This window comes from Drepanopeziza brunnea (assembly GCF_022702325.1).
Source record: "Drepanopeziza brunnea f. sp. 'multigermtubi' strain 214-2 chromosome Unknown ctg11, whole genome shotgun sequence".
NCBI lineage: Eukaryota > Fungi > Ascomycota > Leotiomycetes > Helotiales > Drepanopezizaceae > Drepanopeziza > Drepanopeziza brunnea.
The window spans coordinates 1840001-1866618 of record NW_027094074.1 but is presented as its reverse complement, the minus strand read 5'-3'; the positions used below and the strand labels follow the sequence as shown (position 1 = coordinate 1866618).

The 26618-nt window shown below is 53.1% G+C and overlaps 8 protein-coding genes across 8 annotated transcripts in view; 4 read left to right on the top strand and 4 right to left on the bottom strand.

The window, feature by feature from the left end:
- Positions 1-4348: 4348 nt before the first annotated feature.
- Positions 4349-5350, top strand: L3040_006653 (uncharacterized protein; the record flags this gene model as incomplete). Its single annotated transcript, XM_007292225.2, has 1 exon — positions 4349-5350. The coding sequence occupies one exon, from the start codon at positions 4349-4351 to the stop codon at positions 5348-5350; it is 1002 nt and encodes a 333-aa protein (XP_007292287.2).
- A 1243-nt stretch (positions 5351-6593) lies between these two features.
- Positions 6594-8144, bottom strand: L3040_006652 (uncharacterized protein; the record flags this gene model as incomplete). Its single annotated transcript, XM_007292224.1, has 1 exon — positions 6594-8144. One exon carries the CDS (start codon positions 8142-8144, stop codon positions 6594-6596), a length of 1551 nt encoding a protein of 516 aa, XP_007292286.1.
- Positions 8145-9243: 1099 nt separating this feature from the next.
- On the top strand, positions 9244-12111 carry L3040_006651 (uncharacterized protein; the record flags this gene model as incomplete). Its single annotated transcript, XM_066154193.1, has 8 exons — positions 9244-9526; positions 9653-9871; positions 9983-10226; positions 10289-10483; positions 10563-10609; positions 10673-11798; positions 11855-11958; positions 12041-12111. The coding sequence occupies 8 exons, from the start codon at positions 9244-9246 to the stop codon at positions 12109-12111; spliced, it is 2289 nt and encodes a 762-aa protein (XP_066011171.1).
- Positions 12112-12412: 301 nt separating this feature from the next.
- L3040_006650 (uncharacterized protein) lies at positions 12413-13065 on the bottom strand (the record flags this gene model as incomplete). The annotated part of the gene is made up of 2 exons (XM_066154192.1): positions 12413-12709; positions 12820-13065. The coding sequence occupies 2 exons, from the start codon at positions 13063-13065 to the stop codon at positions 12413-12415; spliced, it is 543 nt and encodes a 180-aa protein (XP_066011170.1).
- A 1391-nt stretch (positions 13066-14456) lies between these two features.
- On the top strand, positions 14457-15566 carry L3040_006649 (uncharacterized protein; the record flags this gene model as incomplete). The annotated part of the gene is made up of 1 exon (XM_007292221.1): positions 14457-15566. The coding sequence occupies one exon, from the start codon at positions 14457-14459 to the stop codon at positions 15564-15566; it is 1110 nt and encodes a 369-aa protein (XP_007292283.1).
- A 777-nt stretch (positions 15567-16343) lies between these two features.
- L3040_006648 (uncharacterized protein) lies at positions 16344-18104 on the bottom strand (the record flags this gene model as incomplete). Its single annotated transcript, XM_007292220.1, has 2 exons — positions 16344-17820; positions 17878-18104. 2 exons carry the CDS (start codon positions 18102-18104, stop codon positions 16344-16346), a joined length of 1704 nt encoding a protein of 567 aa, XP_007292282.1.
- Positions 18105-19285: 1181 nt separating this feature from the next.
- On the bottom strand, positions 19286-20670 carry L3040_006647 (uncharacterized protein; the record flags this gene model as incomplete). The annotated part of the gene is made up of 2 exons (XM_066154191.1): positions 19286-20373; positions 20529-20670. The coding sequence occupies 2 exons, from the start codon at positions 20668-20670 to the stop codon at positions 19286-19288; spliced, it is 1230 nt and encodes a 409-aa protein (XP_066011169.1).
- A 5303-nt stretch (positions 20671-25973) lies between these two features.
- Positions 25974-26618, top strand: part of L3040_006646 (uncharacterized protein) — a gene marked incomplete at both ends in the record, with an annotated part of 1528 nt that continues 883 nt past the window's right edge. Inside the window, 2 exons of the mRNA XM_007292219.1 lie at positions 25974-26348; positions 26420-26605. Coding sequence (XP_007292281.1) covers positions 25974-26348; positions 26420-26605 — 561 coding nt within the window. The remainder of the gene's footprint in view (positions 26349-26419; positions 26606-26618) is intronic.

The window sequence follows — 26618 nt, the reverse complement described above, 5'->3', positions numbered from 1 at the left end:
CGTTGATCTTGGCCTAAAAAAAGCGAAACATTACCCCTATTCGTGCTCGGTCAAGAAGGGTCAAGAAGCGAGAGGGTAGATCACGCTGTGGGAAATGGGCAGATGCTATGTTCAAAACCAACACCTGTCAGAATTTTATCGACTTCGATTTTTCATTTGGCTTCTATTATTTTCAATTTTCCTGCAAAGCTACGTCTTCCAACTTGGAATTTTTGGGCCCCTCGTCTTCGTTCTTCTTCTGCTTCTTCCCGAGTAGTTGCATATCTGCTGTGGGAGTAGCTTTGCAGGATTTGCAGGATTGGGATGGATGGATGGATGGAGGGATGGATGGATGGATGGATGGATGGATGGATGGATGGATGGATGGATGGAGGAGAGGGTTACTTGGGGCGTGAGAGGGAGGTAGGAAGGAAGGGATGAGCTTGAGAATTATGTATTTATTTATGTGTATATAGCTAGAGATGGGCATCGGAATAGTAGATGGTAGATAGTCAATAGTCAATACTACCGATGAGCTGGGTGGGTATGTCTCTCGCTATTGCGTATATATCTTGGACGGGAAATTTGTTGCTCAGTAGTGGGATTTGGAAGATGGTTAGATACAGATGTTCTTTTTTTAGAGGGGGAGGGTTTGGGGGAGGGTTTGGGGGGATGTTGTTGTTTTTGCTGCTGTTGTTTGGTAGGAGGCAGCCTCGAGGTCGTTTTCAGATGATTGAATTTAAACACTACAGAGAGAGCTGAACGGGGAGCTGATTAGGAAAGAGGGAGCAAGAAGCTTGCGTCGTGGGTATAGGGGGGAGATTCCGAGGGGAAAGATTTTTCTTGTTGAGCAGATGGGAGAGGGGCTAAGGGCAGGCGGTCTTTTTGAGGTGAGTTGCGGGTTTGGAGAGGAAGGGTTTGATTTACTTTTTTTTTTGTTTCCGCTATCTGGTGTTTATTTTTGCCTTTTTTCTTTTCTTTTCTTTACTTTTTTTTTACTTTTTTTTTTCTTTTGGTGCTAGATTTGGATAGAATCGTGTGCTGGCAGCTGATGAGGGAAAGATGTTTGGCTACTACTCTTCTCTCTCTCTCTCTCTCTCTCTGGTTCCTATCTACCTACGTGCGAGTGAGTGCGCTACACCGATCACTCCCAAAACGGGCGTTGCAAAATCGACATGAACATTTTTCTATCATTCTTTTATAAATTAGCAATATTTACTTTGATGCAATCAATCAATTTTTTTTTAATAAAAAAATTCGGAAATATTATCAACGATATTGTCGTAGCAATACAAAAGGATGTGCACGTTTGTAAGTAAACAACTATAGAGGATTAGATGCGGCAATCGCGTCAGCATGACACGGAAAAGTACAACACTAGGAATAGGTCGGCTTGAAGGTCAAGTACGAGAAATAAAGCAGATTCTCCCATCTCCAATCCCACGCCAAAAGAGCAGGTACGTAAGACCACAAGACCAAAATATCAAAAATCAACGACAGATAAGGAAGGCAAGATCTGGAGCCGGTGAAAATAAATACAAGAGAAACTTTTTCCGAGGCGATGCAGCTTAGCTGGCGTAACGACTGACTGCATACAAAGCAAATCGACTGGAGAGCACAAGTGTGAAGAGCAGGTTCCAGTCTTTCGGTAGAAAGTTGTCGATCGGTAAAGCAAGGATCCTGGGGTCCAAGCAGGCGGGAGGGGAGTAGAGCAGGGTCGATGGCGACTTTTGTTTATATGTCTATCTGTCTGTCTTTCTTCTTGGGATTGAGAAGGGCAGGGGCGTAGCCGTACAGCCAGGGCGGTGAAGATGGCGATTTCTTAGCTTGTTGCGAAAGTGTCCGAGTGATAGCAGCAGCTACTTTGATAGCTGACTAACAGTTGGCGATTTATGTGGATTTTGGCAGCATGGCTGACGATTTGCTGCTGGGATTTCGTGGCTATACGCTCGCTCGCTTGATTTAAGTGCAGAGGCGATATGCTAGACCTGAATGCTGTTATGTATCCTGATCTTTGGGCGCTTTGATACCTTTTTTGAGGATGGGAAATCATGCATTTTTTTGCTCCTCGTCAAGTAGATGGAGAGGGTATTGCCCGCGGGTATTATATAGTAGTTAGTGGTATGGGCAGATTCACTGTCGTCTCGCTCGGAGGTACAGGTGCGGAAACAAATCACCGTATATTCTATACCAAAGCTCAGTGGATGCGATGTGCCATAAAAACCTTAGGAGGCAGGCGTAGCGTGGAATAGGAAGGGGCCAGTCGTGAGCTCTTGTGACGTCGATTCTTCGAGGTTGATTTGACGTGAGATTGAAATGATTGAGAGTATGCACGACCGCTGAGACGCAGCGAGCTGTCATATAAGGAGAGCTGTCATATAAGGACAGAATACGCGCGACAATCAACGAGAAGGCTCGCGATAACAAATCCATGGAATTCTCGGGAAAAAGAGTCGGGCGGGATGAGGCCAACACTGGTTTGAGTCGCTAGCAATATACCGCTGCTGGATTCTTCTGAGCACGCTGTGGTCCAGACTCTGATCATATACATGGTGAGATAATCCTTGGGTGATTGCTGTCATTTACAATATCGTTGTCGTTAGGTAGGTCTTGTGGGTTGGTCTTGGTATGTAGATACAGGCTTGCTCTTGGAGGAGAACCCATTCCGGGCTTCAAGGCACCAGAGTAGCAAGTCTATCTTCTTTACAAACTGACGTCGATTTAATTCGACTCCTTCCGGCCAAATGTCGCCAGCTAAAGCTTCTGAAGTTATCCGCGACGAGAACGCTCCCAGGCACAACTTAGGAGAGAGATCTAATATAGGCTACGCCCCGTTCCACCTCGGCTAAACTCGCAGCCAGCCAAAGGCAGAGCCTCAGCTTATACTCTTTATCGCAAAGCCAGTTTTCACACAGCGATCGGTAAAATCTCGAAAAATTAGAAAGCAGGATGTAGGCCAGCCCCTCGCCAGAATGCAGCCAGGTCCAGCCAGTTGTCAGATTAGATCAAGTTATTTTTCCATCATGAAACACACTACCCCGAGTAGGAACCGTCACACCGAGGTGGAGGTTTCGGGCTCGGGCTAGCTGCCCTTGTGGGACAGATGTGGTTTAGGTAGGCTCTTTGTTATCATCATTCAACTGGTGGTGCCTGGATGAGGCTCTGCGGTCGAGGGAGAAGGAAACGAGTGAATGGAAAGAAAGAAATCGAAGAAAGTGAAAGTAATAGAATCGGAATAGATTGGGCAGGACTTGCCAGAGTGTAAGTAAGAGATAACATAGAAATAGATAAGTGCCTGGAAGCTATAGTGCTGCTAAGGGAATCATGATGATAGACAACTGCAAGGATGACGCGTTAAGGACAATTGAGCAGCCAAATCAAATCCCTCATTGCGACGTCGCCGGATATAAGAGATTAGCCGGCTGACTAAATGGAATAATATTAGATGCTGGAAGCTGTCCAGAGCCACTGCCCTCGTCTTCACGATATTGCCAGCGTTTGATGGCTTTCGAAGTGTGAGAGTCGTTGAAGTCGATGAAGTCGATGAAGTCGATGAAGTCGATGAAGTCGCTGAGTTCGTTGAAGTGATGAGTAAGAGAAAAAGAGTTGAGAGATGATCAAGTCAAGGATAGATTAGTTTATGCGAGCCCTAGCCGCATGAGGATAAGCGTGCACAGCCCTGCACGACCCCCTGGAGGATCTCCGCATTTATATAAACGGGCAGTTCCCCATCGCTGAGGGATGAGTTTGAGATTAAAGTAAGTGGAACGCATGGAACGAATACCTCAGGCACCAGGCCTCCCCCCACCTCCTCCAGACTGGCCAATCACTGCGGTTCCTCATACCGGATACGTACTACGTAGATCCAACCGGACCAACCCCATACAGTCAGTCATTGGCTACGCGGATCTGGAGACTCTTTGTTCCGAAACTTCACCGCCCTTGTCAGGCTTGCCCCGATTAAGCGGAACACGGTTGCTTTCACTGTCGAGGGACTTGTTTACGGAGAATCCCCATCCCATCCCATCCCATCCCATCCTATCCTATCCTACGGTATTCTGTAGGTAGGGCACAGGATAAATAGGTCAGGCCAGGTCAAAAGATGATGGTATTGACTTACTTACAACACTTATTTATACTCGCATATACTACTTCTATTCACGTTTGCATTCACATTTACTTTTATATTCATTCATATCCACTTCCACTTCCCGCTTCCGCTTCCACTGCCACATTCGTCGGCCTCGCTCCCCGCCCCACTGCTATTATTGATTTAGCCTTGCCTTGCATAACGCCCACCGCCTCCCGATCCGGACGGAGAAAAATGGATAGTACATATGCACCGCAAAGCCCTGACCTCTCGAGCTTCATGTCTTCCCCTCCAAGTACACAACAACAGCCCTACAACTACAAATACAGCTGCAACTTCGGCTCGGACTCGATCATATCAACGCCCTATGCGCCGTGCTCGCTGGCTCTCACTGCGTTCTCGAGTCCCGACTGCCAACCACCATACCAAAACCCCAACTGGAACCAGCTCGCGTACACGCAGAACACGAACGCGTTCGCTATCGACGGCGCAACAGAGCTTGCAGAGTACGGAGCTAGCCCTGCCCAGTATATGCCCCCAATACCTCCGCTCCCAATGAGCCATTCTTTCTCTCCCCTAGCTGGCCAGCAGCAGCAGCAGCAGCAGCAGCAACAGCAGCAGCAGCCCCTAAACACTCAATACTTCCAACCAGCCCAGAAGCGCCCGCAGCGCCAGGCCCGAAATAACATCACATCCTACAACGAGGACTTCGATTCGGGCGAGCAAGACCAATACCAATACCAATACCAAGAAGACCGAAAGCAGGAATTCCTCGCCTCCGCTCCTCAGGCCGCCATGTCTGCCCGCGGCTCTCGCGTCTCGGGCATCGCGACCATGAGCGCGAGCATGCAGCACGCCCCCGCGTACAAGGACCCCAATCCGCATAATATCGAGATCAAGACCAAGTTCCCCGTTGCCCGCATCAAGCGCATCATGCAGGCGGACGAGGAAGTGGGCAAGGTCGCGCAAGTCACGCCCGTCGCGGTTTCCAAGGCGCTCGAGCTGTTCATGATTGCGTTGGTCGGGGGCGCGGCGGAGAAGGCGAAGGAGAAGGGCGGCAAGAAGGTGACGGCGCAACACCTGAAGGCCGTGGTTTTGGGCGCGCCGGAGCAGTTCGATTTCTTGGCGGAGATTGTGGGCAAGATTGGAGAAGCAGCCGAGGGTGCCGGGGGCGAGGGGAAGAAGAGGAAGGAGAAGGCTGAGAAGGAGAGCGAGAGTAGTGACGAGGAGAAGAAGGTTAAGAAGGGACGGGGCGGACGGAAGAAAAAGGGTGGTGATTAAAGGGGGTTTATGTCTTTGGCTCATGTCTTTTGGCTCATGTCTTTGGTCCATCTCTTTGGTTCATGCTATGGCGGATGATTTAGGGAAAGCGGAGCAGGGACGGGAGGAGTTTGTGCGTCAGGCGTTGAGGTCGAGGGCGGGCAGCACGGGCTTGGCTTGCATTTCATGAGTGCATATACGTGGCGTAGGTTCGATTCTGTAGACTTTTCTGTCTTTGCTCTCTCTACAAGCCACCTCGATCCCTCCCTCTTCTTACAACAAATTCCCACCATCCTCGGATTCTCGTCCAACAATCCTCGACTTTGTTTTCCTCCAACAGCCACGGGCCACGCCGCCGCTCTTTCCTCTTCTGGAACCGAGGCTGTCGCTGAGCCAGCCACCCATAAAATGTTCCCGGACGGGCCAAGCAAGTCACCGAATCAGCCACGCGAGAGTATCTTGGAGCCTATCCATCCCTCCATCCCTCCATCCATCCATCCATCCATTCCCTTCTGCGATCCTCATCCTCTCTGACCTCATCTGATTCCACAGCAGCTGCTTTGTTTTATCTATCTATCTACCTATTGACTACTCTTCCCTCCCTTCCTTCACTTGACTACTACCTAATATCCAGTATCTCTTTGCTTTTGAATTTTTACTGGATTCCTGTCGAGTGTATATGATTTATTTTTATATTTTTGGGGCTTTTTTGGGGGGGTTTTTTTTTCTTCTGAAATTTGAAGTTGGGATTGGGATTGAGAGTGTTGGGTGTGTAAGTATTGCCTTTATATGTGTCACGATTGGAGATTAAGTGGGCTTTTGAATTGCTGTAATGTTTTTTTTTTTTTTTTTTTTCAGTAGCGAATTTTGGTTGAGTGCTGCGTGTTGGAGGGAGGGGGTTGAGGTTTGGTTGTTTGTTGTGTTGTGCTCGCGTGATGTGGGTCCTGGGAGGAAGAGTGGAAAGCTTGAGACAGATCAGACCATTTTTAAAAGGCTGGGTAGGGTAGGGTAGGGTAGGGAGTTAGCATCGTGTTTTCACATTCTAAACGCTGATTAGATACACATTTATATTTGTCACTGTAGAGGGCTTTCGTTGGTAGCATAGGGGAGGGAAGAAAGGTAAGTCATGCATTTTTCTTATGGCAAAAAATAGGTGATCGGCGACCTGAAGACTTCTAGATGGATATATTCTTAGGTACGTACCCGGTAGACTCGAGGATGATATAAGAATGGAACGCTACATCTTGGTTATTTGATATCGAGATCAGTGGTGTTTGGTTTCACACTGTTCGCCTAGCTTACTGGGGAGTTTAGATGCCGGTTTCGAAACTTCCTTTGGCGCAGAAGGACGCAGCCCTGATGCGGACGGTCCGCGATCTGGTTGTAGTCGACCCGAACCACGAATCGATCCAGGATATGGCACTCCAGCTCCAGCCGCGACACCCTTACTCCCCCTCCAAGCAGCAGCACGCTCCACCTCCCAATCCTTCGCCACCATACGCCGAAACTCCTCTGCCTCAGTCCGGCCCCCCAGATCCCTGTCCGGTCGAATGAACGTCTTCGGCGGGCCGTACACGCGTCCGGCCTTCGTATCGTAGAAGCACCGCGTCTCGCCACTCGCACTCTTCACCCATCCATCCAGCACCCTATCCGCCTTCGGCTCCGCTCCGTGCCACAGGTACCGCCCGCTCTGGGGCCGGTCTGGGTAGTACGGGCCCCATCTCAAGCTCAAGCTGCCCGGCGCGGACCGCGACTCCGTGGGGAGGAAGTAGACGCCGCCCTTCCCCTCGGCGACCAGCTCGTCGGACACGAAGTGATTCCGGCCGGCGCACTGGTAGCCGGCGTGGTCGTCGCGACGCTCCCACCTGAAGTCCTGCGGGCACTGGGATGTCTGAGCGATGATGCTCTGAGCCCAGGTCTCTTGGGTTTTGCGCTGTGGGGGGGGCAGGGTGGCGATCTTGGTTTGGAAGCTGGCCATCTTGCGGTCGGCGGCGGAGACTAGGACGCTTTTGATGCGGGGCGGGGCTGTGGAGATGGGTTTTGGTGCTGGGGGAGAGCTGGGGGGCGCGACATTCTCGACAGGTGTCGCCGCGCTTTGAGGTGCGTGTGTCTTTGGGTTTGGAGGAGCTTTGGCTGATTGGGGCAGCTTTGGGGGCTTGAGGCTTTCTACCGGTGGCGGTTGGAGGCCTTTTGAGATTGGATGATCTTTGGAAGGGTGTTCCCCATCCTTATGGTTTTTTGATTGTAGAATGGGTGTGGATTTCGAAGGACCTTTAGGGGTTTCCTTCACTTTAACGGAACCGTCTCCCTCCGCGGATTTCGGATCCTTCGAGGACCGGTCAGCCTTCGAGCTCAGACGCTGAGGTGTTTGGGCAGACCCGGCTCTATCCCCCATAACTGTAGGCATTCTCGATAGTTGCTGAGTTTTGGACTTCGAAAGAGGTTTTGGAAAACTGCCAGGGTTATGTCGTTCTTCCTCATCCGTCGCGCGACCGATCTTCAAGACGGTCACGGGCGTAGAGCGCTCGCAAGATTGCGGCTCTTTATCAGCAGGGTCGCAAGAGCCCTTTCCTTCTATCGTAGTCTTTTCGTACCCGGTCATAGGGACCATACCTTCCATGTGAGTCCGGGTCATGTCGCCGACCTGGCCATCTTGCGTAATGATCTTTCCGGGATTTTTGTCTTGAGCGGGGTGGTGAGAGCTAGAGGGCTTTGGGTTGGATAGTAATGGTGGATGAAGTCGAGATGATGAGGCAAATTTTTGAGACCCGGCGGTCTGCTTCGTGCCGGGAGGTTTGCTCTCTTTTTCAGGCATGATATGGAGCGATGGTGTTATCTTTGTTTAGGTACTTGGTGAGTTTGAGCCAGGTCTTGACGGGTGATGGGCCTGGAAATTTTGGGATGTGGTGATACTTGTAAGGAAGCTTCTTCGGGATCGGAAAGCGAGGGGGATGAGACCCCATATATACATATGCTTCCAATGTCTGCGCTGTGTTATCATGACTCAGAAAATGTAAGAAAGCAAATGCACATGATATACTGTGACTTTACTATGACTGAGACAAGGTCTGATTATATCCGACACCTGCGAGAGAAGCTCCGGGTTAGCCTTGAGTACTACGCTGGAAAGAACTGATGAGGAAGTGAACACAGCAGAGCGTGAACGCAGCAGGGCGTGAACGCAGCAGAGCGTGAACACAGCAATACGGGACGTAAGGAAATCGGCACTGTCAAGAATGTAAATAGAGCTCATTAAATGGGCAGTGAAATATGAGGTATAAGGAGAACTGTGGCCTGAACCTATTGTTTCTGGGAATCATGAAGCGAGCAAACAAATGATCGACGTGATATTCAAAGCTTGTCCGTTAACTTTGAATTCATGCCGGAGACAAAAGGAAAGCCAAGAATTGTGTACAACAGAACTCCAACAGGACTGAGATCGATCAGCCGGTAACCCCCGTATAGGAACTCAAATTCCGAGCTCATCCGACCTCGCTTGAGATATTTATATGTGAGATATATGTAGCCCGAGGTGAGAGATCTAGGGAGAGGGCTTGAGAGGCCCAGCCAAGCAGACCGACGATTAAGCAACACAAGACTTTGCAAGGATTACGAGTCGGAATCATCCGAGGCAGGCAGTTGAAATTGTGCATGACCAGTGAGATTAATTTGCAGCTCTGCAGCAAGCTGACTGTCCTGTCAAGATCGTCAAGATCAGTCAGTCATGACCAGCACCACCCGCAGTAATCCGCGTTGCCTTGTATTTGAAGATGAAGAATCATCAATGTCTGGTCTGGTCGGTCTGATCTGGTTTGAAAGCCACGATCGATGATATTTATGGAAACTTTTACTTATACTTTCACCTTGATTGGAATATAGAATCCCGAATCCCGCCCGCACATCACGTGAGAGTCATGCCGAACATCCAGCTGGTGCGCATTGCGAGCGAACGTGACTACGACCACGGCCACGATCAGTACCACGAACACCGACTCTTCTCCGACTTCGAGCTGTTGTTGACGCCGCCGCCCTTCAACTCTCTCGAAAGCCTGCACCTGCCCACCACCGTCAGCCCTCCTGGCACCGATACCATGAGCGAGGTGCCACTGCAGGCAGAGGCACATGACCCAGTGCCAGTTGAGTTGACACCGGACGAGGCCAACCGGATCATCCATTCGCACCGCAAGGTTCGCTACGGTATGTACCTACTTAATGGCTCTTGACCCAAAATTATATATACATCAGTATATCAGTATATCGGTATATCGGTACCCGGTATATTCTATCAGGTATCCAGCTGGCTAAACAAACACACATCCACAGGCACGGCGTGCTGGCCTTGCAGACAGCGCAAAGTGAAATGTGACAACCAACAGCCATGTGAGAACTGCGTAAAGAGAGACCATGCCGGCCTGTGCTCGTACAATCCGAAGCAGAATCCCTCGAAAGCGTCGCCGGCATCTGTCGCCGGAGTCAAGAGACCGAGGTCGCCCGGCAGCGAGGGCTCGAAGAAAGATGAAGACCGTTGGCCGCGGACAACGGGTAAGCAGATATACCTATGTTAGATTCGCTGTAGTTGCAGTTGATCTTGATTCGGGGCTTGTTCGGGTTCGAATCCCGAGTCAGAGGCTTATAACTCTCTAACTAATCCAGACGAGGAGGATCCCAACGAATCGAGGTATCTGGGCCAAAACAGCATCGCTGCCTTCCTGAGTGAGGAGGCCCATGCTGGAGAGACAACAGCAGATGGCGAACAAGATGTCATTCGAAAGGACATCATGCCCATTTTAGGATTGCAGATATCGTCTGCTCCCTACCCTTTCATGTCGACGCAACATATAGACAAGATCCGGCAAGATATAGGCGCTTCCCTCCCTTCAGATCGCGACGTACTGAAGTAAGAAAGCACCACAGAAGCCCAACTACTTCATGGGCATCGAAGGTTGACCATACATACAGGATGTTCAACATCTTCAAGCAGATTGTCCAGCCCTTCTGGGGCCTGCTCATCGACGTCGAGGATTTCGAGTCGAAACTCTGCATCTACTTGGAGGACCGCAGTGCCTCGAAACGAAACCCTGCAAACGGTAGCAAGGGCGTGTCATCGGCGTGGCTCGGGATGCTCTTTGCTGTGCTCGCCGTCGCTACCAACTAGTACGTTACTGGGATGAACGTCTTGTTCCGCCTTTCCCACACTCGGGAAAGTACTGACTCCCCCGCCCGTGTCTTGCAGTACTGAGCATCCCTATCACAAGAGAGTTGCAACCTCTCAAGCTTTCGGTAAGGCCGATTCTTCCGTCGAAGGACTGGCTGGAACCATACATTTTTTGACACGCGTGGCAGTTCATTCTTCATTCCACTGTTTACGACTCGCGAATTACTTGATTCGACCGTCGCTTGACTCATTACAAGCGCTGGTAATTCTCGGTTTCGTGCTCGCAAACGATATGAAAGCCGAAGCATCATGGGCACTGCTAGGACTCACATGTAGGCTCGCCCAAGCACTCGGTCTCCATCGCGGACCCCACGAAGGAGGACGGGCACTCATCCCCGCCGCAAGCGATCTCCCCAGAAGGAAACTCTGGTGGACAATCCTCTGGCAAGACAGCCTCCTCTCCCTCTCCTTCGACCGCTCCCCCATCACCATCATGACGCGCTGCCAATCTCCCCTCTCGCCCACCGCCCTGACCGAAGGCTTCTCCTACACGGAAGCTATGTACACGCTCTGCTACAACATCCTGCAATCCGTGAAGAATGACTCCATCGCGCACCCGACCTACGACCAGATCATTGCCAACAGTATCGAGGTCGAGAACATTCGCCAGCAAGTCGTGCCCCGCCTGCGCTCCACCAGCCAGTGCAAAACGCTGCAGGACCGCCTCCAGCACTACGCCATTATCCTGCACACCTCCTTCGTCGTCTCCGTCTTCTGCCGACCTGCCCTACGCCGCGGCGAGAGGCCCGGAATGGACGCCGCCCAGAAGGCCTTGCTGGCCGAGAAGTGCAAGGCCAACCTCGCCGAGACGGTGCGCATGTACCTGAAGATGCACTCGCTCTCCGTGATCCCCACGCGCTCCTGGGCCTTCACTTACCACGGCCTGTCGTCAGCCGTACTCCTCGGCATCCTCGGCGAGACGAAGACGGACCCGGAGGTGAGGTCGCTGCAGGGGAACTTGATATCCGCGCTGAGCGTCACGGCCGCCACGGAGCAGACGAGTCGCGGTCCTGAGGCTGAGTCTGGGTCTGGCTCCGCAGCGAGAAGCGATAGGGATATCGAGCTGAGTGGGCCATTGAGCAGGGCGCTGGTTGCCCTACAGAATATCTACGATCATGGGTGGGTGGTTGAGCAGCCGAGCCGGTTGGTGACGCCGGCGGCAGGAGGAGGAGGGAGCATGGACGACCCGGGCTTGTTCGAACAGCAGAATGCCGCGATTGCGATGGCGAGTATGCAGAACGGGATGATGCCTCCGTATGTTGCACGTGGCATCTAATCTTGGTTTTTCTGTTATACTGACGCATTGGCAGCATGGACTATAATCAGCAGATGATGATGGGTGTATCAGATGCGCAGGCGGCGGACCAGACGATGAACCTGTCGCCTATGGACTTGTTCGATTCGATCTTCTGGGGTAAGACAGACGACTCTCTCTCCCGTCTCCCGTCTGAGAAAATCGGGGCTGGAGAAGTACGAAAGCTAACAATGAGGGACAGAGTATCCGGCGACGGGCTTCGACCAGATGGGCGGGCTCGATTTTTCGCAGCAGCTGTATCCGCAGTTCTAGATACCATACTCCGCCAGGGCAAAAAATCATACGTCTTATGACTAGTAATAATTACTTAGCGTAGGTGCTCAAGATCCGAGAAGGCCGATTTGTTAGAGTGTCCCCCTTTTTCGCTGTACAAACGCTTCATTTTCATTCTCTTTTCCTTCTGTGACATTTCAGGAGGCATAAAAGTCAGTGGGAATTATATCGTGGAAAGTAATCAGAAAAACAGAAAGCAGAGTTTTCACTCGAGTGACAGCGATCCATTTCCATCTCGTGCCAGGTATCGTACAACAAACCAAACAAACCACCGCACCTTTTACAAGATTCCATTGTCCATATCATCCATATCCACCTGCATCTTCACCTCTGCCTCCGCATCTGCCGCCGCCGCCGCCTCCGCCGCCGCTGCCGCCGCCGCATCCTCTGCATCCCGCTCCGCAAACATCTCGGCGAAGTCTTGCGCCAGCTGCATCTCCGCTGCCGTCTTCCCGCCCCAGAAGGGGCTGGGCGGATCCGGGTACTGGGAGTCGCCGGGCCACGAGAAGTGCTCCCACTCCGGGTCCGGGAGCAAGGGGTACCGGAGGTGGCTGAAGCTCAGCCAGCAGCAGATTGACTGGTGGTTTTTCGACTGGTTCAGTTCGAGCGAGTTCGATGTTTCTTTGAAGGGAGGGAGGGAGGGAGGGGATGAGATGGGATGGGATGGGATGGAGTGAGATGACTTACGAGGAAAGGGGCCTCGCAGAACTCCCAGTCCATGGGGTCGTCGTGCCACTGCTGGGTGCTGGCTTGGTTGCCCAGGTTGTGTTGTGGTTGTGGCTGTTGGTTCTGGGTGCTGGCTTGGTTGCCCATGTTATGGTTGGGGTTGCTGTGTTGTGGTTGTTGGCTCTGGGTGCTGGCTTGGTTGCCCATGTTATGGTTGGGGTTGCTGTGTTGTGGTTGTTGGCTCTGGGTGCTGGCTTGGTTGCCCATGTTGTGGTTGTAGATGTTGTGTTGTGGCTGTTGCTGTTGCTGTTGCTGTTGGGTTCTCTGTAGCTGTGAAGAGAATTCAGAAGAGATTGGAAAGAAAAATGAGAGAAGCTGAGTTCCTGTAGTTCCCTCCCTGTCTCCCCAATTGAGCTAATCACGACAATAAGATGCGATTACCATTGTCGTCGTTAGGTTTCCGAGGACAAGCTCGCTTGCTATTGTCACGGCTCTACAATAGCTAAGCGAGCCGAGTATTCACCAAGGCAATTCTCAGCAGCGAAACGAGCCCTCCCTATTGCACTAATAATATCCAGCTGGGGAAGGCTGTCACGTACTATTCAATAAGGCAAAGCTGCTCTCGTTCGCACCTTGCTTTGCGGGATTGAAAAGAATGCCGGCTGGATCCCAGAGAGGCTCATCAGACAGTCAGCGAACGCAGGGCTACGAATTCCTAAACCGAGAATTCATCGTTGGCTTCCAGGCTATGTTCCAATCCCCATTCTCGTCGGCTCCTTGCTCAAGATCCAACCGCACAATGGTGGCTTCTGAGAGTCGAGAAACATGTACTTGCTATCCGTGCTTCCGTCTAGTGTGGCTTGCGGACTTGAGATTATGCTGCTCTACTAAATGCCATTTCGCCAAATCCAATTTCGGCCGCGGGAAGAGACTTTCTTGAGCTTCGGAAATTTTTCGCGCGTGAATATGTTATTCTATCGTTGGCAGTTTTCACCTTCCGGTGCAATTTTTTTTTTTTTTTTTATAGCTTGCCACTTTGGCGACGTTTGTTATATTTTGCCCAGCCCTTTTTGAAGGAGACCACTTCTTTCTGGGTACAGTCTCGAGCTTCTAGTCTCTTAGAGCATGGTATTCTAATTCTTGTTCGGATGTTGAACGGTCTAAGAAAGAGGGAAGCTTATATCGAGGGGCTCTGAATACTTGCTTGGCGTCTACTACGACAGAATCAGCGGAGCTATGTTGTCTCGGTCTGTTGTGAAGAACTATGATAGCGGACATTATTGGCATTAGTAGTTCATATTGAGCGAGCTTTGTTATTATTTTCTCGTGTCCATTTCACTTTGAGAGAAGCGATGTTATTAACAGGCTTCCATAATTGCCCCAATGCGCTACATAAGCTGGCTTCACATATGGCTTTGTAGCTATCACTCAGCGCCAGCTGCCATCAAACTATCTTGATTCACAAAATTCGAGTCGTGAATGTTCTCTATGCTCTCTTTACTCATCTGTCTCACTATATCTCCTAGACCTACTGAGGGTTGCAACATTTTTTTTTTCTCATCAGCTTCCGATCCATTCACAGCTTTTACCCTCTTCACCATCACACCATACACCTCCACCCACAAACGAAGAACAATAGCCCTCGCCTCTCTCTTACCATGGCTTCCTCATCTTTCACATCAAAGGACAGGGAGCGGAAGAAGCCCAAGTCGCCGTTCCCCTCTAGATTACCGTCGAGTGCCAGAGACGCGGACAATCAAAGCGCCTCCTTCTCCTCCTCCTTCCACACAAAGCCAAGCAGCAGCAAGGCCCCGGCATCCATCATGCCACCCTCAAGAGCGTTCCGCGACGACCCTGTCCCTGCCGCCGCCAAGCCAAAGCCGCCAAAGACGATCGACGAGGACGACGACGAGGATGTCCCCGAGCCCGACTGGAGCACATTCACCGACACCACCCCCCGGGTATCCCAGGAGACGCCTTATGAGGAGGTCAGGATAGCGCCGCCGGGGGCCAAGAGCGTGCTCCCGACGACCGAGAATGCGGAGGTGGCTGCTGCGCGGCAGCTCCCGATCGCCCGCACGATAGCTCCGAAGGAACACACGGCGCCGGAGCGGCGGGCTGCCCAAATGGTAGCGACGATGGCGCACTGTCCCGCGAACCGGGGCTGGCACCGTGTAAGTCGGGATGGAGGCTATCGGTGTGCCAGCGGCGCACCCTTCGTCACGCATCGGCTTCTCGCTGAGGGTCGGGCCGGGCTCTACCTGTATTCCTTTCGCTGCGAGGATGAGTCTGCGGCGGCCGGCACGATGGCTCGCGGGCTGGTGGACCCGGACCCGGACTCGGGCTTGGGCACGAATATGAATCTGGATGAGGATATGGGGAGCCGCGACCGCCACCGCCACCGCCACCGCCGCCGTCGCCGGCCCCGGCTGCCGCTCGACACGGGGGACTACGCGCTCACGGGTCCTGACGACTCGGCCTTTGCCACGCTGCATGGCCCCTACTATCCTGACCCGCGGCACAGCACGCCGGGGAAGTACGTGTACGGCGGGCCTCTGCCGAAGCGATCGCCCGACGTCCCCGACGGCTGGGTCCGGCATGCCCACGCCGATCAGAGCGGCCAGCATCAGTTCTTCTACGTGCAGGCCGATGGCGAGCTGTGGTTTCCCGATCGGCTCATCCTCAGGGTCATCAGCAGCCGGAGGTTCTGGTTCCAGATCTATGGCACGCTGGAGGGGTATCGGGACTGGCAACACTATTTCGTGTAGGCGCTCGGTTTGGGTGTTGGGATTGGGACTGTGCGTATGGATATCGAGTGCGTTGTGATCTTGTTTATCGGCGGGTGAAATGCGAGAGACTCTTTGGCTGTGTTAAGGTTCTAGGGGTGTCAAAATGCATGGTATGGTTGTATGGATGCCATGCGATGAAGCACAACCGAACCAATCTCAAGTCTCTCGTGTGTGACGATTTGTATCTCGTAAATAATGCAGTAAGTGACATATAGCACGTAGGAACCACGATGAGCTAGATTAGATCAAGATTCGTGGAAGAGGAGGGAAGGGAAGATTGTAGGCGAGGTAAAATCCAGTTGGAAATAAATTCACTGTCATATATATCACTCATCAACTAAGATAGAACCACTTACTATGTTGCATATCGTAATTTTTCAAACCTTTTTTCTTTAACAGGTTCCAAGTTTTGTTATCATTATTATATTGACCTTATTAGATGGATCTGCGAGCTAACTCCCTCAACCATAAAACCAAGAGTGTAGAAGGTGTCGGTTCAGGCCTCTAGCCTGTTAACAATAGAAGAGCGTGTGTGGATCACGGAGATTAGGGTTGGGATCAGAGAGTTCGGAGTCTAAATATCCAGATCCGTTATTCAGAGAATATGAAGATGTGCCGACTGGGCTAGTTGCAATATTCAAGTAATAGATAACTCGGATCCGTAAAGAGTCATCACTCCAAGGAGATTGAACATAACAGAGTAATCAACGCCGAGAGCCAAGCACAGACCAAGAATCGCTAAAAAGCACCACAAGCCTAGTCATCGACATCTCTTGGATCATTCACCCTCCAGAACTTGCTATACTCATCCAATTCCTGCGTCACGAAGTCTTCTGGGTAGCTCAGCGGCGCCAGCGGACTCCCCGTCTTCTCAAACATCTCGAGCCTCGCCTTCGTCATAGGCCGACTCTTGTTCATACTGTAAAGGCTGATGCGGTGGGCTGAGCTAGTGACGTGAAGCCCCCAGTTCCACGCCGCTCGTACAGTCAGGGGTTGAGTGTTAAGCGAGTTGTCCCAGCAGCGACAGACGACCTCAATCCAACCTTCCACGTCGCATGGCAGGTCGAACTCCCAGGTTCGCCACGTCCACTTGTGTTTCTTGGACATCTGATCAACGGGGACGGCATACCAGCTGAACCCACCATCGGCGGAAAGCTCGACCCGTTCCGGCCACCGGCCACCACCAGAGTAGGCCCAGCCCTTGCATTTGATGGAGCCGTTGTGGATAACGACCTGCTTGTTCCACGGCGACAGGATGGCGGAGGAGACGGGCATCTCTTGGATCTGGATCCCGTCGGTGGGTCGCTGGTTGTGCTTACCGACTTGCTGGTTGAAGTACAGATACTCCTTGCTCTGCACGGGTGCGAGAGACGGACCGTCGATGGCTTTGATGCGGTACAGCCACTTCACGCTCCGGGCACCGATATAGCCCATCACCACGACCCGGAGCGGATATCCGTGAATCTTGGGCAGGGGCTCGCCGTTCATCTCCCAAGCCAGCATCACCTCGTTGGCCTTGACCTTCGACCAAGGCACGCTAACCACGTAATTCATTGCCTGGTGAGCTTTGAAGTAGGTATCCGCCCCGTAGAACTCCAGATGTTTAGCGCCGTTGATAAGGCCGCCACAATCCTTGATCAGCTTCTTCAAGCTGATGCCCACGTACTTCGCGGTCCCGATGGCGCCTTCCGCCCACGGAGCCTGTGGGACTTCGTCGCCCTGTCCGGCGTACAGGGTGATCTGCTCAATGCGGCGAGTGCCCGAGCACTGCATCGTAATCAGTCTCTCCATGCGCGGGAAATTCGACTCGTCCATGAGATCGTCTAAAGTGTACGTCTTTGGGTTTGCTACCAGACCATCAAGCTCGAAGGTGAACTTCTCTTTGTCAATGATGGGGATTCCTCCATGGTTGCGAACGAAGTGGAGCGGATTGGGCGTGACTGGCTTTGATGCGGTGAGTCTTTTGGGTGGCTCGCCGTTGTATGGGAATTGCAACAGGTGAAGCATATCTGGATGCTTCTCCTCGAGGACTTTCGCCCAAGAATCGTCGGCAGCGGTGGTAAGCTCACCACCAATCGCCGCATGCCACGCTTTGTAGTCGTCCCCCGGCAGCACGGGATTGGTATCAGGGATTGGCCCCATCTGGTATTCAGGATTGGGCGGGAATGTCTGGGACGTCAAGATCCTGTGTGCTTTTTCTCTCTTCTCGGGGCAGTCTTCCCACTCCACATATCTGACCCGAGGATCAGTATGCGCATGCTGGCGACATCAAGACAGCACCACGACTCACCCTTTCCAGCCCTCACGCTCCCGCCTGAAGAGTTCATCGCGATTCCCGACGGCATCGATTGCTGCTTGATCTTTGGTCAATTCTCCCCACACGTGAGGTTGGATCTTGACAGTCTCGGTGCCAGTCTGATCCAAGAACGGCAGCTTAGCTCCATTGATGCCCTGCTCAATCTTCCACTCGTCGGGTCGATTAGTCGATTCGATCGCTGAATTCGCTGCGGGGGCCATCTCGACGTCGAGGCCTCTAGGAATATGATTCACGTTGTCGACGTAAAGAGAGCAAAACACGGTTGGAAGATCAATTGCAGAGTTCCTAGTCTTATATGTAGTATGTCGATGATTAGGTAGTTGTGACGTCGTCCAGTCACTGGATGAGATGACTGACTAATCACGAATCTGCATCTGCACGGTCAGCGTGCAGGACTGAAGACGGCAGGTTATCTTCCTACCGACACCTAGTATTGCCATATCGCGTAGCGGGCCACCTACGCCGTATAGGAAAAATCAAGACCTTGAAATCATTATCCAACGACGATTGGCAATGTACTGTGTTGATGTCCATATCCTCAAGTGGAATTCGTACTCGCTTCAGCTCTTACTAATCCCTCTACGACTCATGCTGTGCATAGTCAAAAGGGGATCGACGGATACATTGTGATCTATACCGTGCAGAAATTCGCCGGCTCTATCTAGTGTCAAGACGCACCTGGGGAAATTCCCGACAACTGCAGAAATATGTAACGAAGCCGATTTTTCAAACGTGACATTTAAGTCTGTGTCAAAAGGTACCTGAAGTGGGCGCCCATCTGCACGCCGGTTCAAAGCCTGATATCTGAGTAAATCTTTACGAAAACACAGAGGCACAGATCGCGGGCGTGAAACGCGCTAGAAACACCGGGGTTCTCTGACGTTCCTTCCGTTTTCACACTCGGCACAACACACAGAGCGAGCCAGGGTCTCAGGGTCTTCGTTTTGGGCGACTGGTCATTATCTATTTCCTCGAACTCTGCCGATGTGCTATATGATAAGAGAATGGACCGAGTCGAGACAGCCTGGACGTTAGGTGATTCTCATACTCGATCCGTGCCACGCACAAATGATCTATCTATACCTGGGATTACCACTGTACAAAGTCTTTCCGGCCGGGACCCCGGAATGGGAAAGCCCGGAGTGGGCCGGAAGCTCATCGTGTTTGCTGTGAGGCCTTTCAGGATGATCTTAAACTTCGGGTGACGTCTTCGGTCATGGAGGTACAGGTATCGAATTCAGGAGATGGTGTGAGGTACCACTCCATGAGTCGCAGTTGTATGGTTTTGTAATGCATTCTTGGCGCTACGAGGGACAGCGATAACAAAATACATGCCCAGACAGGGAGAACCATCATCGGTAACCTGTGATGGATAGTTTTCTTACTGAGAAGCCTTCAATGTCTTCTTCACCACTCTCTTCTTCACTACTCCCTTCTCCACCTCTTCCTTCTTCACCACTCCCTTATTCACCGCTCCCCTCTTGACTACTCCCCTCTCCACCATTCCCTTCTCAAACACTCTCGTCGCCACTCTCTTCTTTGAAACCCCCTTCTCAAGTCCACCACCGGCCTGCCCACCCTCGCCCTCAATCTGATCTTGAGCCGCCATCTTGATCCCCATCAATGCAGCCCCCTGAACCTTCCACTTGATCTTCTTCGGATAGCTTCTCAAACCCTCCGTTGGCTCTTCTCCGACCATCGTTACCGCTCCGTCCTCTTCCCCAGAGCCTCCCTCAGCAATCTCTGCACCCTCAGAGCGCTGATCGACATCCATTTCCGATTGAGGTCCTGGGATGCCTCCTCCATAGCTCTGCTGAACTCCATGGTTTTGACCAGCATGCATGGATTGCTGACCCGAGAAGTCCCCTCCACAGCTCTGCCGAACTTCGTAGTTTTGACCACCGTCCATATAGTGAGGTCCCGGGGAGTATCCTCCATAGCTCTGCTGAACTTCGTAGTAATGACCAGCATGCATAAACAGCTGACCCGCGAAGTCCCCTCCATAGCTCAGCTGACCTCCATACTTTTGATCAGCACGCATAAACAGCCGACCCGCGAAGCCTCCTTCACAGCTCCCATATCCAAGCCGGCCCCAGCGAGCAGGCTTCGGCGCAACGGGCGGGTATCGGCGTGGTCCCGAGCGACGGCTACTCTGGCCTGCACCCGTCGCCCCCAGGCCCTTCGTGACGCCGCGGCCCCGACCCCGACGCTTAGGTCCGCTCCGCGCTCCACCTCCGGCGCCAGCGCTCCCCATCTCTCGGTCGTCGTCCCCGTCCCCGTCCCCGTCGTCGTTCTCGTTGCTGAGATGCTTCTCCCGACACGCCTGGGCTAGATCATCTTCATCCTTCTCTCGCTCCCCCAGTGCGCGCTTCGCCGAGCTGCCGAACGGGACCGCCGCCCACGGATCCGCGACCCCGGCCGTCTCGATCGCGGAGCGCACGCCCGTGGGGCCGTGGCCCTGGGGGGATTCTTTCGCGGACCGGGTGTCTCGCTCGCACCTCTGTCGCGGGCGCCGCACCTGTCAGTATGATCCTGCTTGAGATGGGGCCTTGTCACGCTTTAAGGACAGGGCGAGAGGGGGGGGGGGGGGGGGGGGGCAACGGACAGCGCACTACCCCGGGTACCTCGTGCCACGATCTTCTCGCACACGCCGTGCTGTAGCTTCGCTGGGCATCGACGCGTGATCACGGAGTTGGAGCAGGTGGTGTTGGCGCCGGCGGGGTAGGGACGGCAGCGCATGTACTGCGAGGCGGAGTACATGCACATCCTGCCGGCTCGGACGTCAGGGGGGCGTGCACTTGTGTGCGAGGGGAGGAAGAGAGAGAGAAAGCAATGGCGATGGCCGAGCCGATGCGGGGGAGCTGGACTCGGACGGAGAGGGGGAGCTCTGCTTGGGCGGGCGGTCGGTCGATGATCGAGTCGGGACTCGGTTCCTGCGCTGGGAGCACAGAGATCGGTCTTGGATCGGGGGTTTGGAGCCTGCTGCCACGTTGCGGATCGGAGACCGCGACCCGGAGCAAAGATGGGCGGGTCGTTGCGAGGAAAGAAAACGCTGCACGGCGGGAGGTTCGCTTGCGCGATGGCGGAGTTGGGGTCGACGACCTCCTGGCTTGACGCTAGCGATTGGAGTGATCGGGAGGCCCGATGTCCCTCCCCTCCATGCCTCCCTCGCTCCTCGCTCCTCGCAGCGACAACGGAAGCGCGCAGCATAATAAGAGAAGGAAGTTTCCTCCGCCCCGTTTCTGTCTTCGAATTCTAGCACCAGCGAAGATAGAAGTCCCGCCAGTTTGCGACTGGCCGGGGTAGCCTATACAGTTACCCTCGGCTCGTAGTTGGGGAGCAAGTAAACAGAGGGGATCACACCGTTCTGGGCGCCTCGAGCATCCCCTCCCGTCCCCTACTCTGAAGCTCTTTCATCCGAAATCTCCAACCCAAGCTCCTCCCATCCCCAATTCCTGGCAGCGGAGGGCGTCGTCTCGGGGCCCAGCCGGACCTACCCCTTTCAGCCTGCCGTCGAGACCAGTCATTGACACAAGAACGAGCCAGAAGAATACAGATCCATGACCCCAAGCCGTCGCGAATCTGGCGGGTGATTCTAGCTGCCTGCAGAGGAAACGCAGAGAGTCCCCTTGGTCCAGCTGCTGAAAGATGCGGATCCATCGCCCGCCTGAGGAGGCCGAACGTCTTGACGAGTCGGTTAATGGTTGTTGATCTGGGTCTCGACTTGTTCTCGACAACCGATAACCGAGCCCTGGACCCCGATTCCCCTCGCTCGGCTAACTGTAAATATGCCCAGTCGGCCCCTATCTGCAGCGACGGATTAACCGCGAGAGATGGTATCCCGCGTTGCGATCTGTGAGTCCACCCATACTGTTTGTCTGTGAAAGAGAGCTTATAGAGTTATGCAACGTGTAGCAAGGCCTCCACGAAGGAGCCACAGGACCAGATACATACAGCCTTACAATTCCGGAGGGTGGGAACTCTCTGCATTCACATGCCCTTGCATCGCCCTTCCACGTGCCCATTCTGGCGAACGTCGCCCAAAGATCCAAGTTTTCGCGCTCGTCTTCTCCGGTCTCCTCTATCCGGCCAGGCTCATCAGAGCGGGCTGCTTCTACCGCCGCTTTTAGTGTTCCTCTTTTGTATAGTCAGCTCTCCACCCTCCCTCCACCCCCCGAGCCATCACCTTCTCGCAGCCAGATATTCGAGCGGCAGCACCACCCTCCGCCGCTATCCTCGTCATCAGAATCCTATGTACTTCGTTGATCTAGAACCACCATCCCCGAACGAATAATGCTGGCCCGAGGTGCCATACTAACTGAATCCCAGCCCCGACTTCCCCGGCAGCCAAAACGCCTTGCTTCTACCCCTCCCTCCACCCACTGTAAAACAATAAGAAAAGAAAAGAAAAGAAAAGAAAAGAAAAGAAAAGAAAAGAAAAGAAAAGAAAAGAAAAGAAAAGAAAAGAAAAGAAAAGAAAAGAAAAGAAAAGAAAAGAAAAGAAAAGAAAAGAAAAGAAAAGAAAAGAAAAGAAAAGAAAAGAAAAGAAAAGAAAAGAAAAGAAAAGAAAAGAAAAGAAAAGAAAAGAAAAAAAAAAAAAAAAAAAAAAAACGGCAACTCCTATCTCCCTTCCCCTGATCCAGAAGCTCCCAGCTCCCAACAGATCCAGATACCAACCTTCCAGCCATCGGGACGGGCAGGGAGCAGTAAATGCTGCCTTTTTCATTCATTCATTCATTCATTCATTCATTCATTCATTCGTTCATTCGTTCATTCGTTCATTCGTTCATTTATTCACTCACTCACTCAACCAACCAACCAACCAACCACCCCACCCATCCATCCGTCCATCACCTACAAACCCAGAGCCTCCCCCCCCGTCCCCCCCCCCTCCCCCACGACCAAAGAAAAAAAAAAAGAAAAAAAGAAAGAAAAAGAAAAAAAAAAAAGCCCTTCCTTCCCATACCGACACCCAGCCAGAAGGTCCCACCTACCCACCTACCTACTCGTACTGTATCACCACAAGCCCCTCCCCCGTAAACGTGCATCGAACTGCTATCCTGCATACATACACACATACACGCACAACAAAGACGACGAACACGCCACGCCACGACACGAGCCAATAACAGACAGACAGACGGACAGACGGGACGAGAGAAAGCGGTAATCACCTCTCAGGCTCAGCTCTCCGCAAGTTGGGTTAGGTTATATTAGGTTCGGTTCGGTTCCCCCCTCTCATCTGCTCTGCTCTGCTCTGCTCTGCTCTGCTCTGGTGTTCCCGCTCGCCTGGAGCGAGACGTTGGATATGATGATGTGATGATGTGATGATGACGGGGAGTACTTCTTCGTGCTAGTCTGTCTGTCTGCATGATGGGATGGGATGGGATGTGGGGTGGGGTGGGGTGGGGTGGGAGAATTGCTTTTTTTTAAGCGGTGGGGGGGCAGGGGGGGGGGGTTGCTTATTTTTTTGCCTTTTGCTTTCCAAAAGGGAAAAAGGAAAAAAGAATGGAGTGAGGATAAGCTGCGTGCGTGCGTGCGTGCGTACCTACTTGCTTGCTTGCTTGCTAGCTTGTATGTTTGACTTGGTGCCGGGGCGTCGATTCGAGCGAGCCGTGGAGAGCGGTGGCGATGCAATGCAGTAGTGGTAATGGCAATGGCAATGCGGGGGAAGAGGAGGAGGAGGAGGAGGATGATGAGGATGGTGATTGGAGGTGCGGAGGGCGGAAGGACGGACGGACGAACGAACGAACGAACGAACGAGCCCCTTTTCCTTTTGTCTCTCGCCTGGCCGGGCGAGGTTGACGTGTTCGTGGCGCGGCGTGGGCGAGAGGAGGAGGGGGGTTGGACGTGTCCATTGTCGGTCTCGCGGTTTCATATTGTCTCTGACTCAATTGGAGGGCGCTCGGCATTTATCGTCGGGGTGGCTTTGGTAAGTAGATGGTATCTAGGTGGGACGGGTGCGATGATAGCACTGATTGATTGAGTGAGTGAGTGAGTGAGTGAGTGAGTGAGTGAGTGAGTGAGTGAGTGATTGATTGAATATCGAGTCATGTGCAGTATCTATTCCTGTGATACTATACGTATCATGTTGTAAATCTCCTTATCTGGATCAGATGCGTCGCTGTATGCATCCAGATACCGAGCGAATGTCTTGTCGCCCTTTCCTTTCTCGTGCGTGATGTATTCCCAGCCTTCCATACATCGTGACGAATCCAAACGCCCCTGAACCACCGCTCGTCGCCGTCTCATCTCCGTGCCGTGCCGTGCCGTGCCGCACGTACCCGGACAGTGAGTACACGCACACGTGACGTTCCCCCGTTCCACCGTTGCACCGTTGCACCGTTCCACGGAAACGCGTGACGAAGATCTGGTCCGCACGTACGTAAGTAGTACGTAGATTGGGTTTGGGCGTCCTTGTCGACCCCGCGGCCGGCCACGCATGATCGGCTCACCTTACGTCTAATTTAGTCGAGGCCGACGGTCCCGCGCCGACAAAGCGACGTTGGCACGACGGCGGAGAGGGATGAGCCGCAACGTTGATCCCGGTCGGGCGATGGGTCACCCCCTGGCTGGAGATCAGGGCAGGGTAGGGTAGGCCAGGGCAGATCCAGACCGGGAACCCGGAGCCCTGCACTGACCTGATCGCGCATTGCTTGCTGAAAGAGACTTTTGTGGGGGGGAGGTAAATCTGTCTATTGTTCTTGATGAGTTTCTGGGGTTTGACTTCAGAGCTAGTGAGCCAGCCCGCCAGCCAGCCAGCCCCTTCGTCTTGTCTTCCATTTCAGCGAGTCGATTCGCGGGTGGGATGATTCGCTCTTGAATGGATGGATGGATGGATGGATGGATGGATGGGTGCTTTCCGTTCCCGTCCACCGCGGCGGGCTGAAACGGATGACGACAGGATGAACACTCACCTTCACCTCCAACTTCAGCTTCAGCTTCAGCCTCACCTGCACCTTCACCTCCGACTCGGGGTTTCCTTGGCAGTGGTGGACTGATACGGACGAGGACAGCACCGTACCTCCTCCTTTCTGTTGGTTGCCTTGCCGCCGTGTCCTCCTGTCCCCCTGTCTCCTTTCCTCGTCTCGGTCACGCCTGATTGCCCAGATTGCCCAGACTGCCTACCCGCCCGCACCTCTTGGCGGCCGGGCAGGCTTTATCTGCCTCCATCTACGTAGTACCTCCCTCCACCTACTACGTACGCACAGTAGTACTTCCATTCCCCCCTTCTGCGTCTCGCTCGCAATTCCCCGGCGTGTTTGACTTGGCTTGGCGCTACCGAAACTTGGGATCTTCGGCTGTCTGAGGCTGAGATGCCCTCTCGGCCTATCGTTTCTATCGTTTCTCATCCATTCTGACCTCATGCTGTCCTATGCGGTCCCATGCGGTCCTATGCCCCCATCCCCCCGATTGCTTCATCATCTCTTTATCAGCCAGCCAAAATCCATCATGATGCGAAGCGATGCCTGCCCTGTCCTGCTCTGCAATGCCATAGGTATCGGCTTCTGGATCAACCCCCCAAGGCCACTTATTTCTTCTTCTTCTTCTTCTTCTTCTTCTTCTTCTTCTTCTTCTTCTTCTCTCCTCCTCCCTCCTTCACCACCACCACCACCATCCCTTCCCTCTTCTTCCCTCTCCTTCCCTCTCCTTCTTCCTCTCTCCCTCCTTTCTTCTCCCCATCTCGGCCGTGCCGTTCGTTGATCGATATCTTCGTTTCCTGCGCCCGAAACTACATTCTTTCGCCCCAGCCGCCTGCCTACGCATTTTCGTTTCGTGGATCCATCTACCACCACTTCGTTTCTTCACCTATTGTACTTCACTTCTGTCTTCACCTTTCTCTTCACTTCTATCGTCACGTTTCGCTTCACTTCACTTCTCGCCCGCTGGTTCGACTTTTATATTCATTGACTCACTCACTCAATCACGTACTCACGTACTTACAACCACTCCCATCAACCCCCACGCCGGCTTCCTTTCCATCTTCATTTTTCGCCCGCTTGCACGACGTGCACCACGCCCACAAGCGCACAACTCCCCCAACCCCAAACTAAATAACAACCCAAACCATGTTCTCCCGTCCCTCGCTCTTGCGGTGCCTCGCACTCTGGCTCACCGGCAGTACGCTCGTGCAGTCCGCTCCGGCACCACACACCGGAGGACCCGCCCTCAACGGCATCGGCGTGCCGATCCACAACCCTGAGGCCAAGAACATCGTCGCCAATCGGTACATCGTCGTCTACAACGACGACTGCAGCGACGAGATGGTGGAGGAGCACCAGCTACACATGTCTGTCGCGCTGAAGAAGCGCAATCTGAACAAGCGCGCGCTCGACGGCCGGATGATGTCGACCTCCATCGCCCCCTTTGCCATGCAAGGTTGGCGAGGCACGTGTCTGGATGCCGATGACGAGATGATGCTGGATATCGCCAGTATGAAAGGTGTACGTGGTTCTTCTTCTTCTTCTGCTTCTTCATCTACCTCTTCTTCTAACATTCCTCCTCTCATCTACAGGTCAAGTACATCGAGGCCGATACCGTGGTCAAGATCGACGCTCTCGTGTCGCAGCCAGCCGCTCCCGATGCCTTATCGCGCATCTCTCATGCTAACCCCGGGGGGTCGGGCTACGTTTTCGACAACAGCGCGGGGGCTGGCATTACAGTTTATGTCGTCGACACCGGGATCTTGACGTCGCACCAGGTGCGGCTCCCCC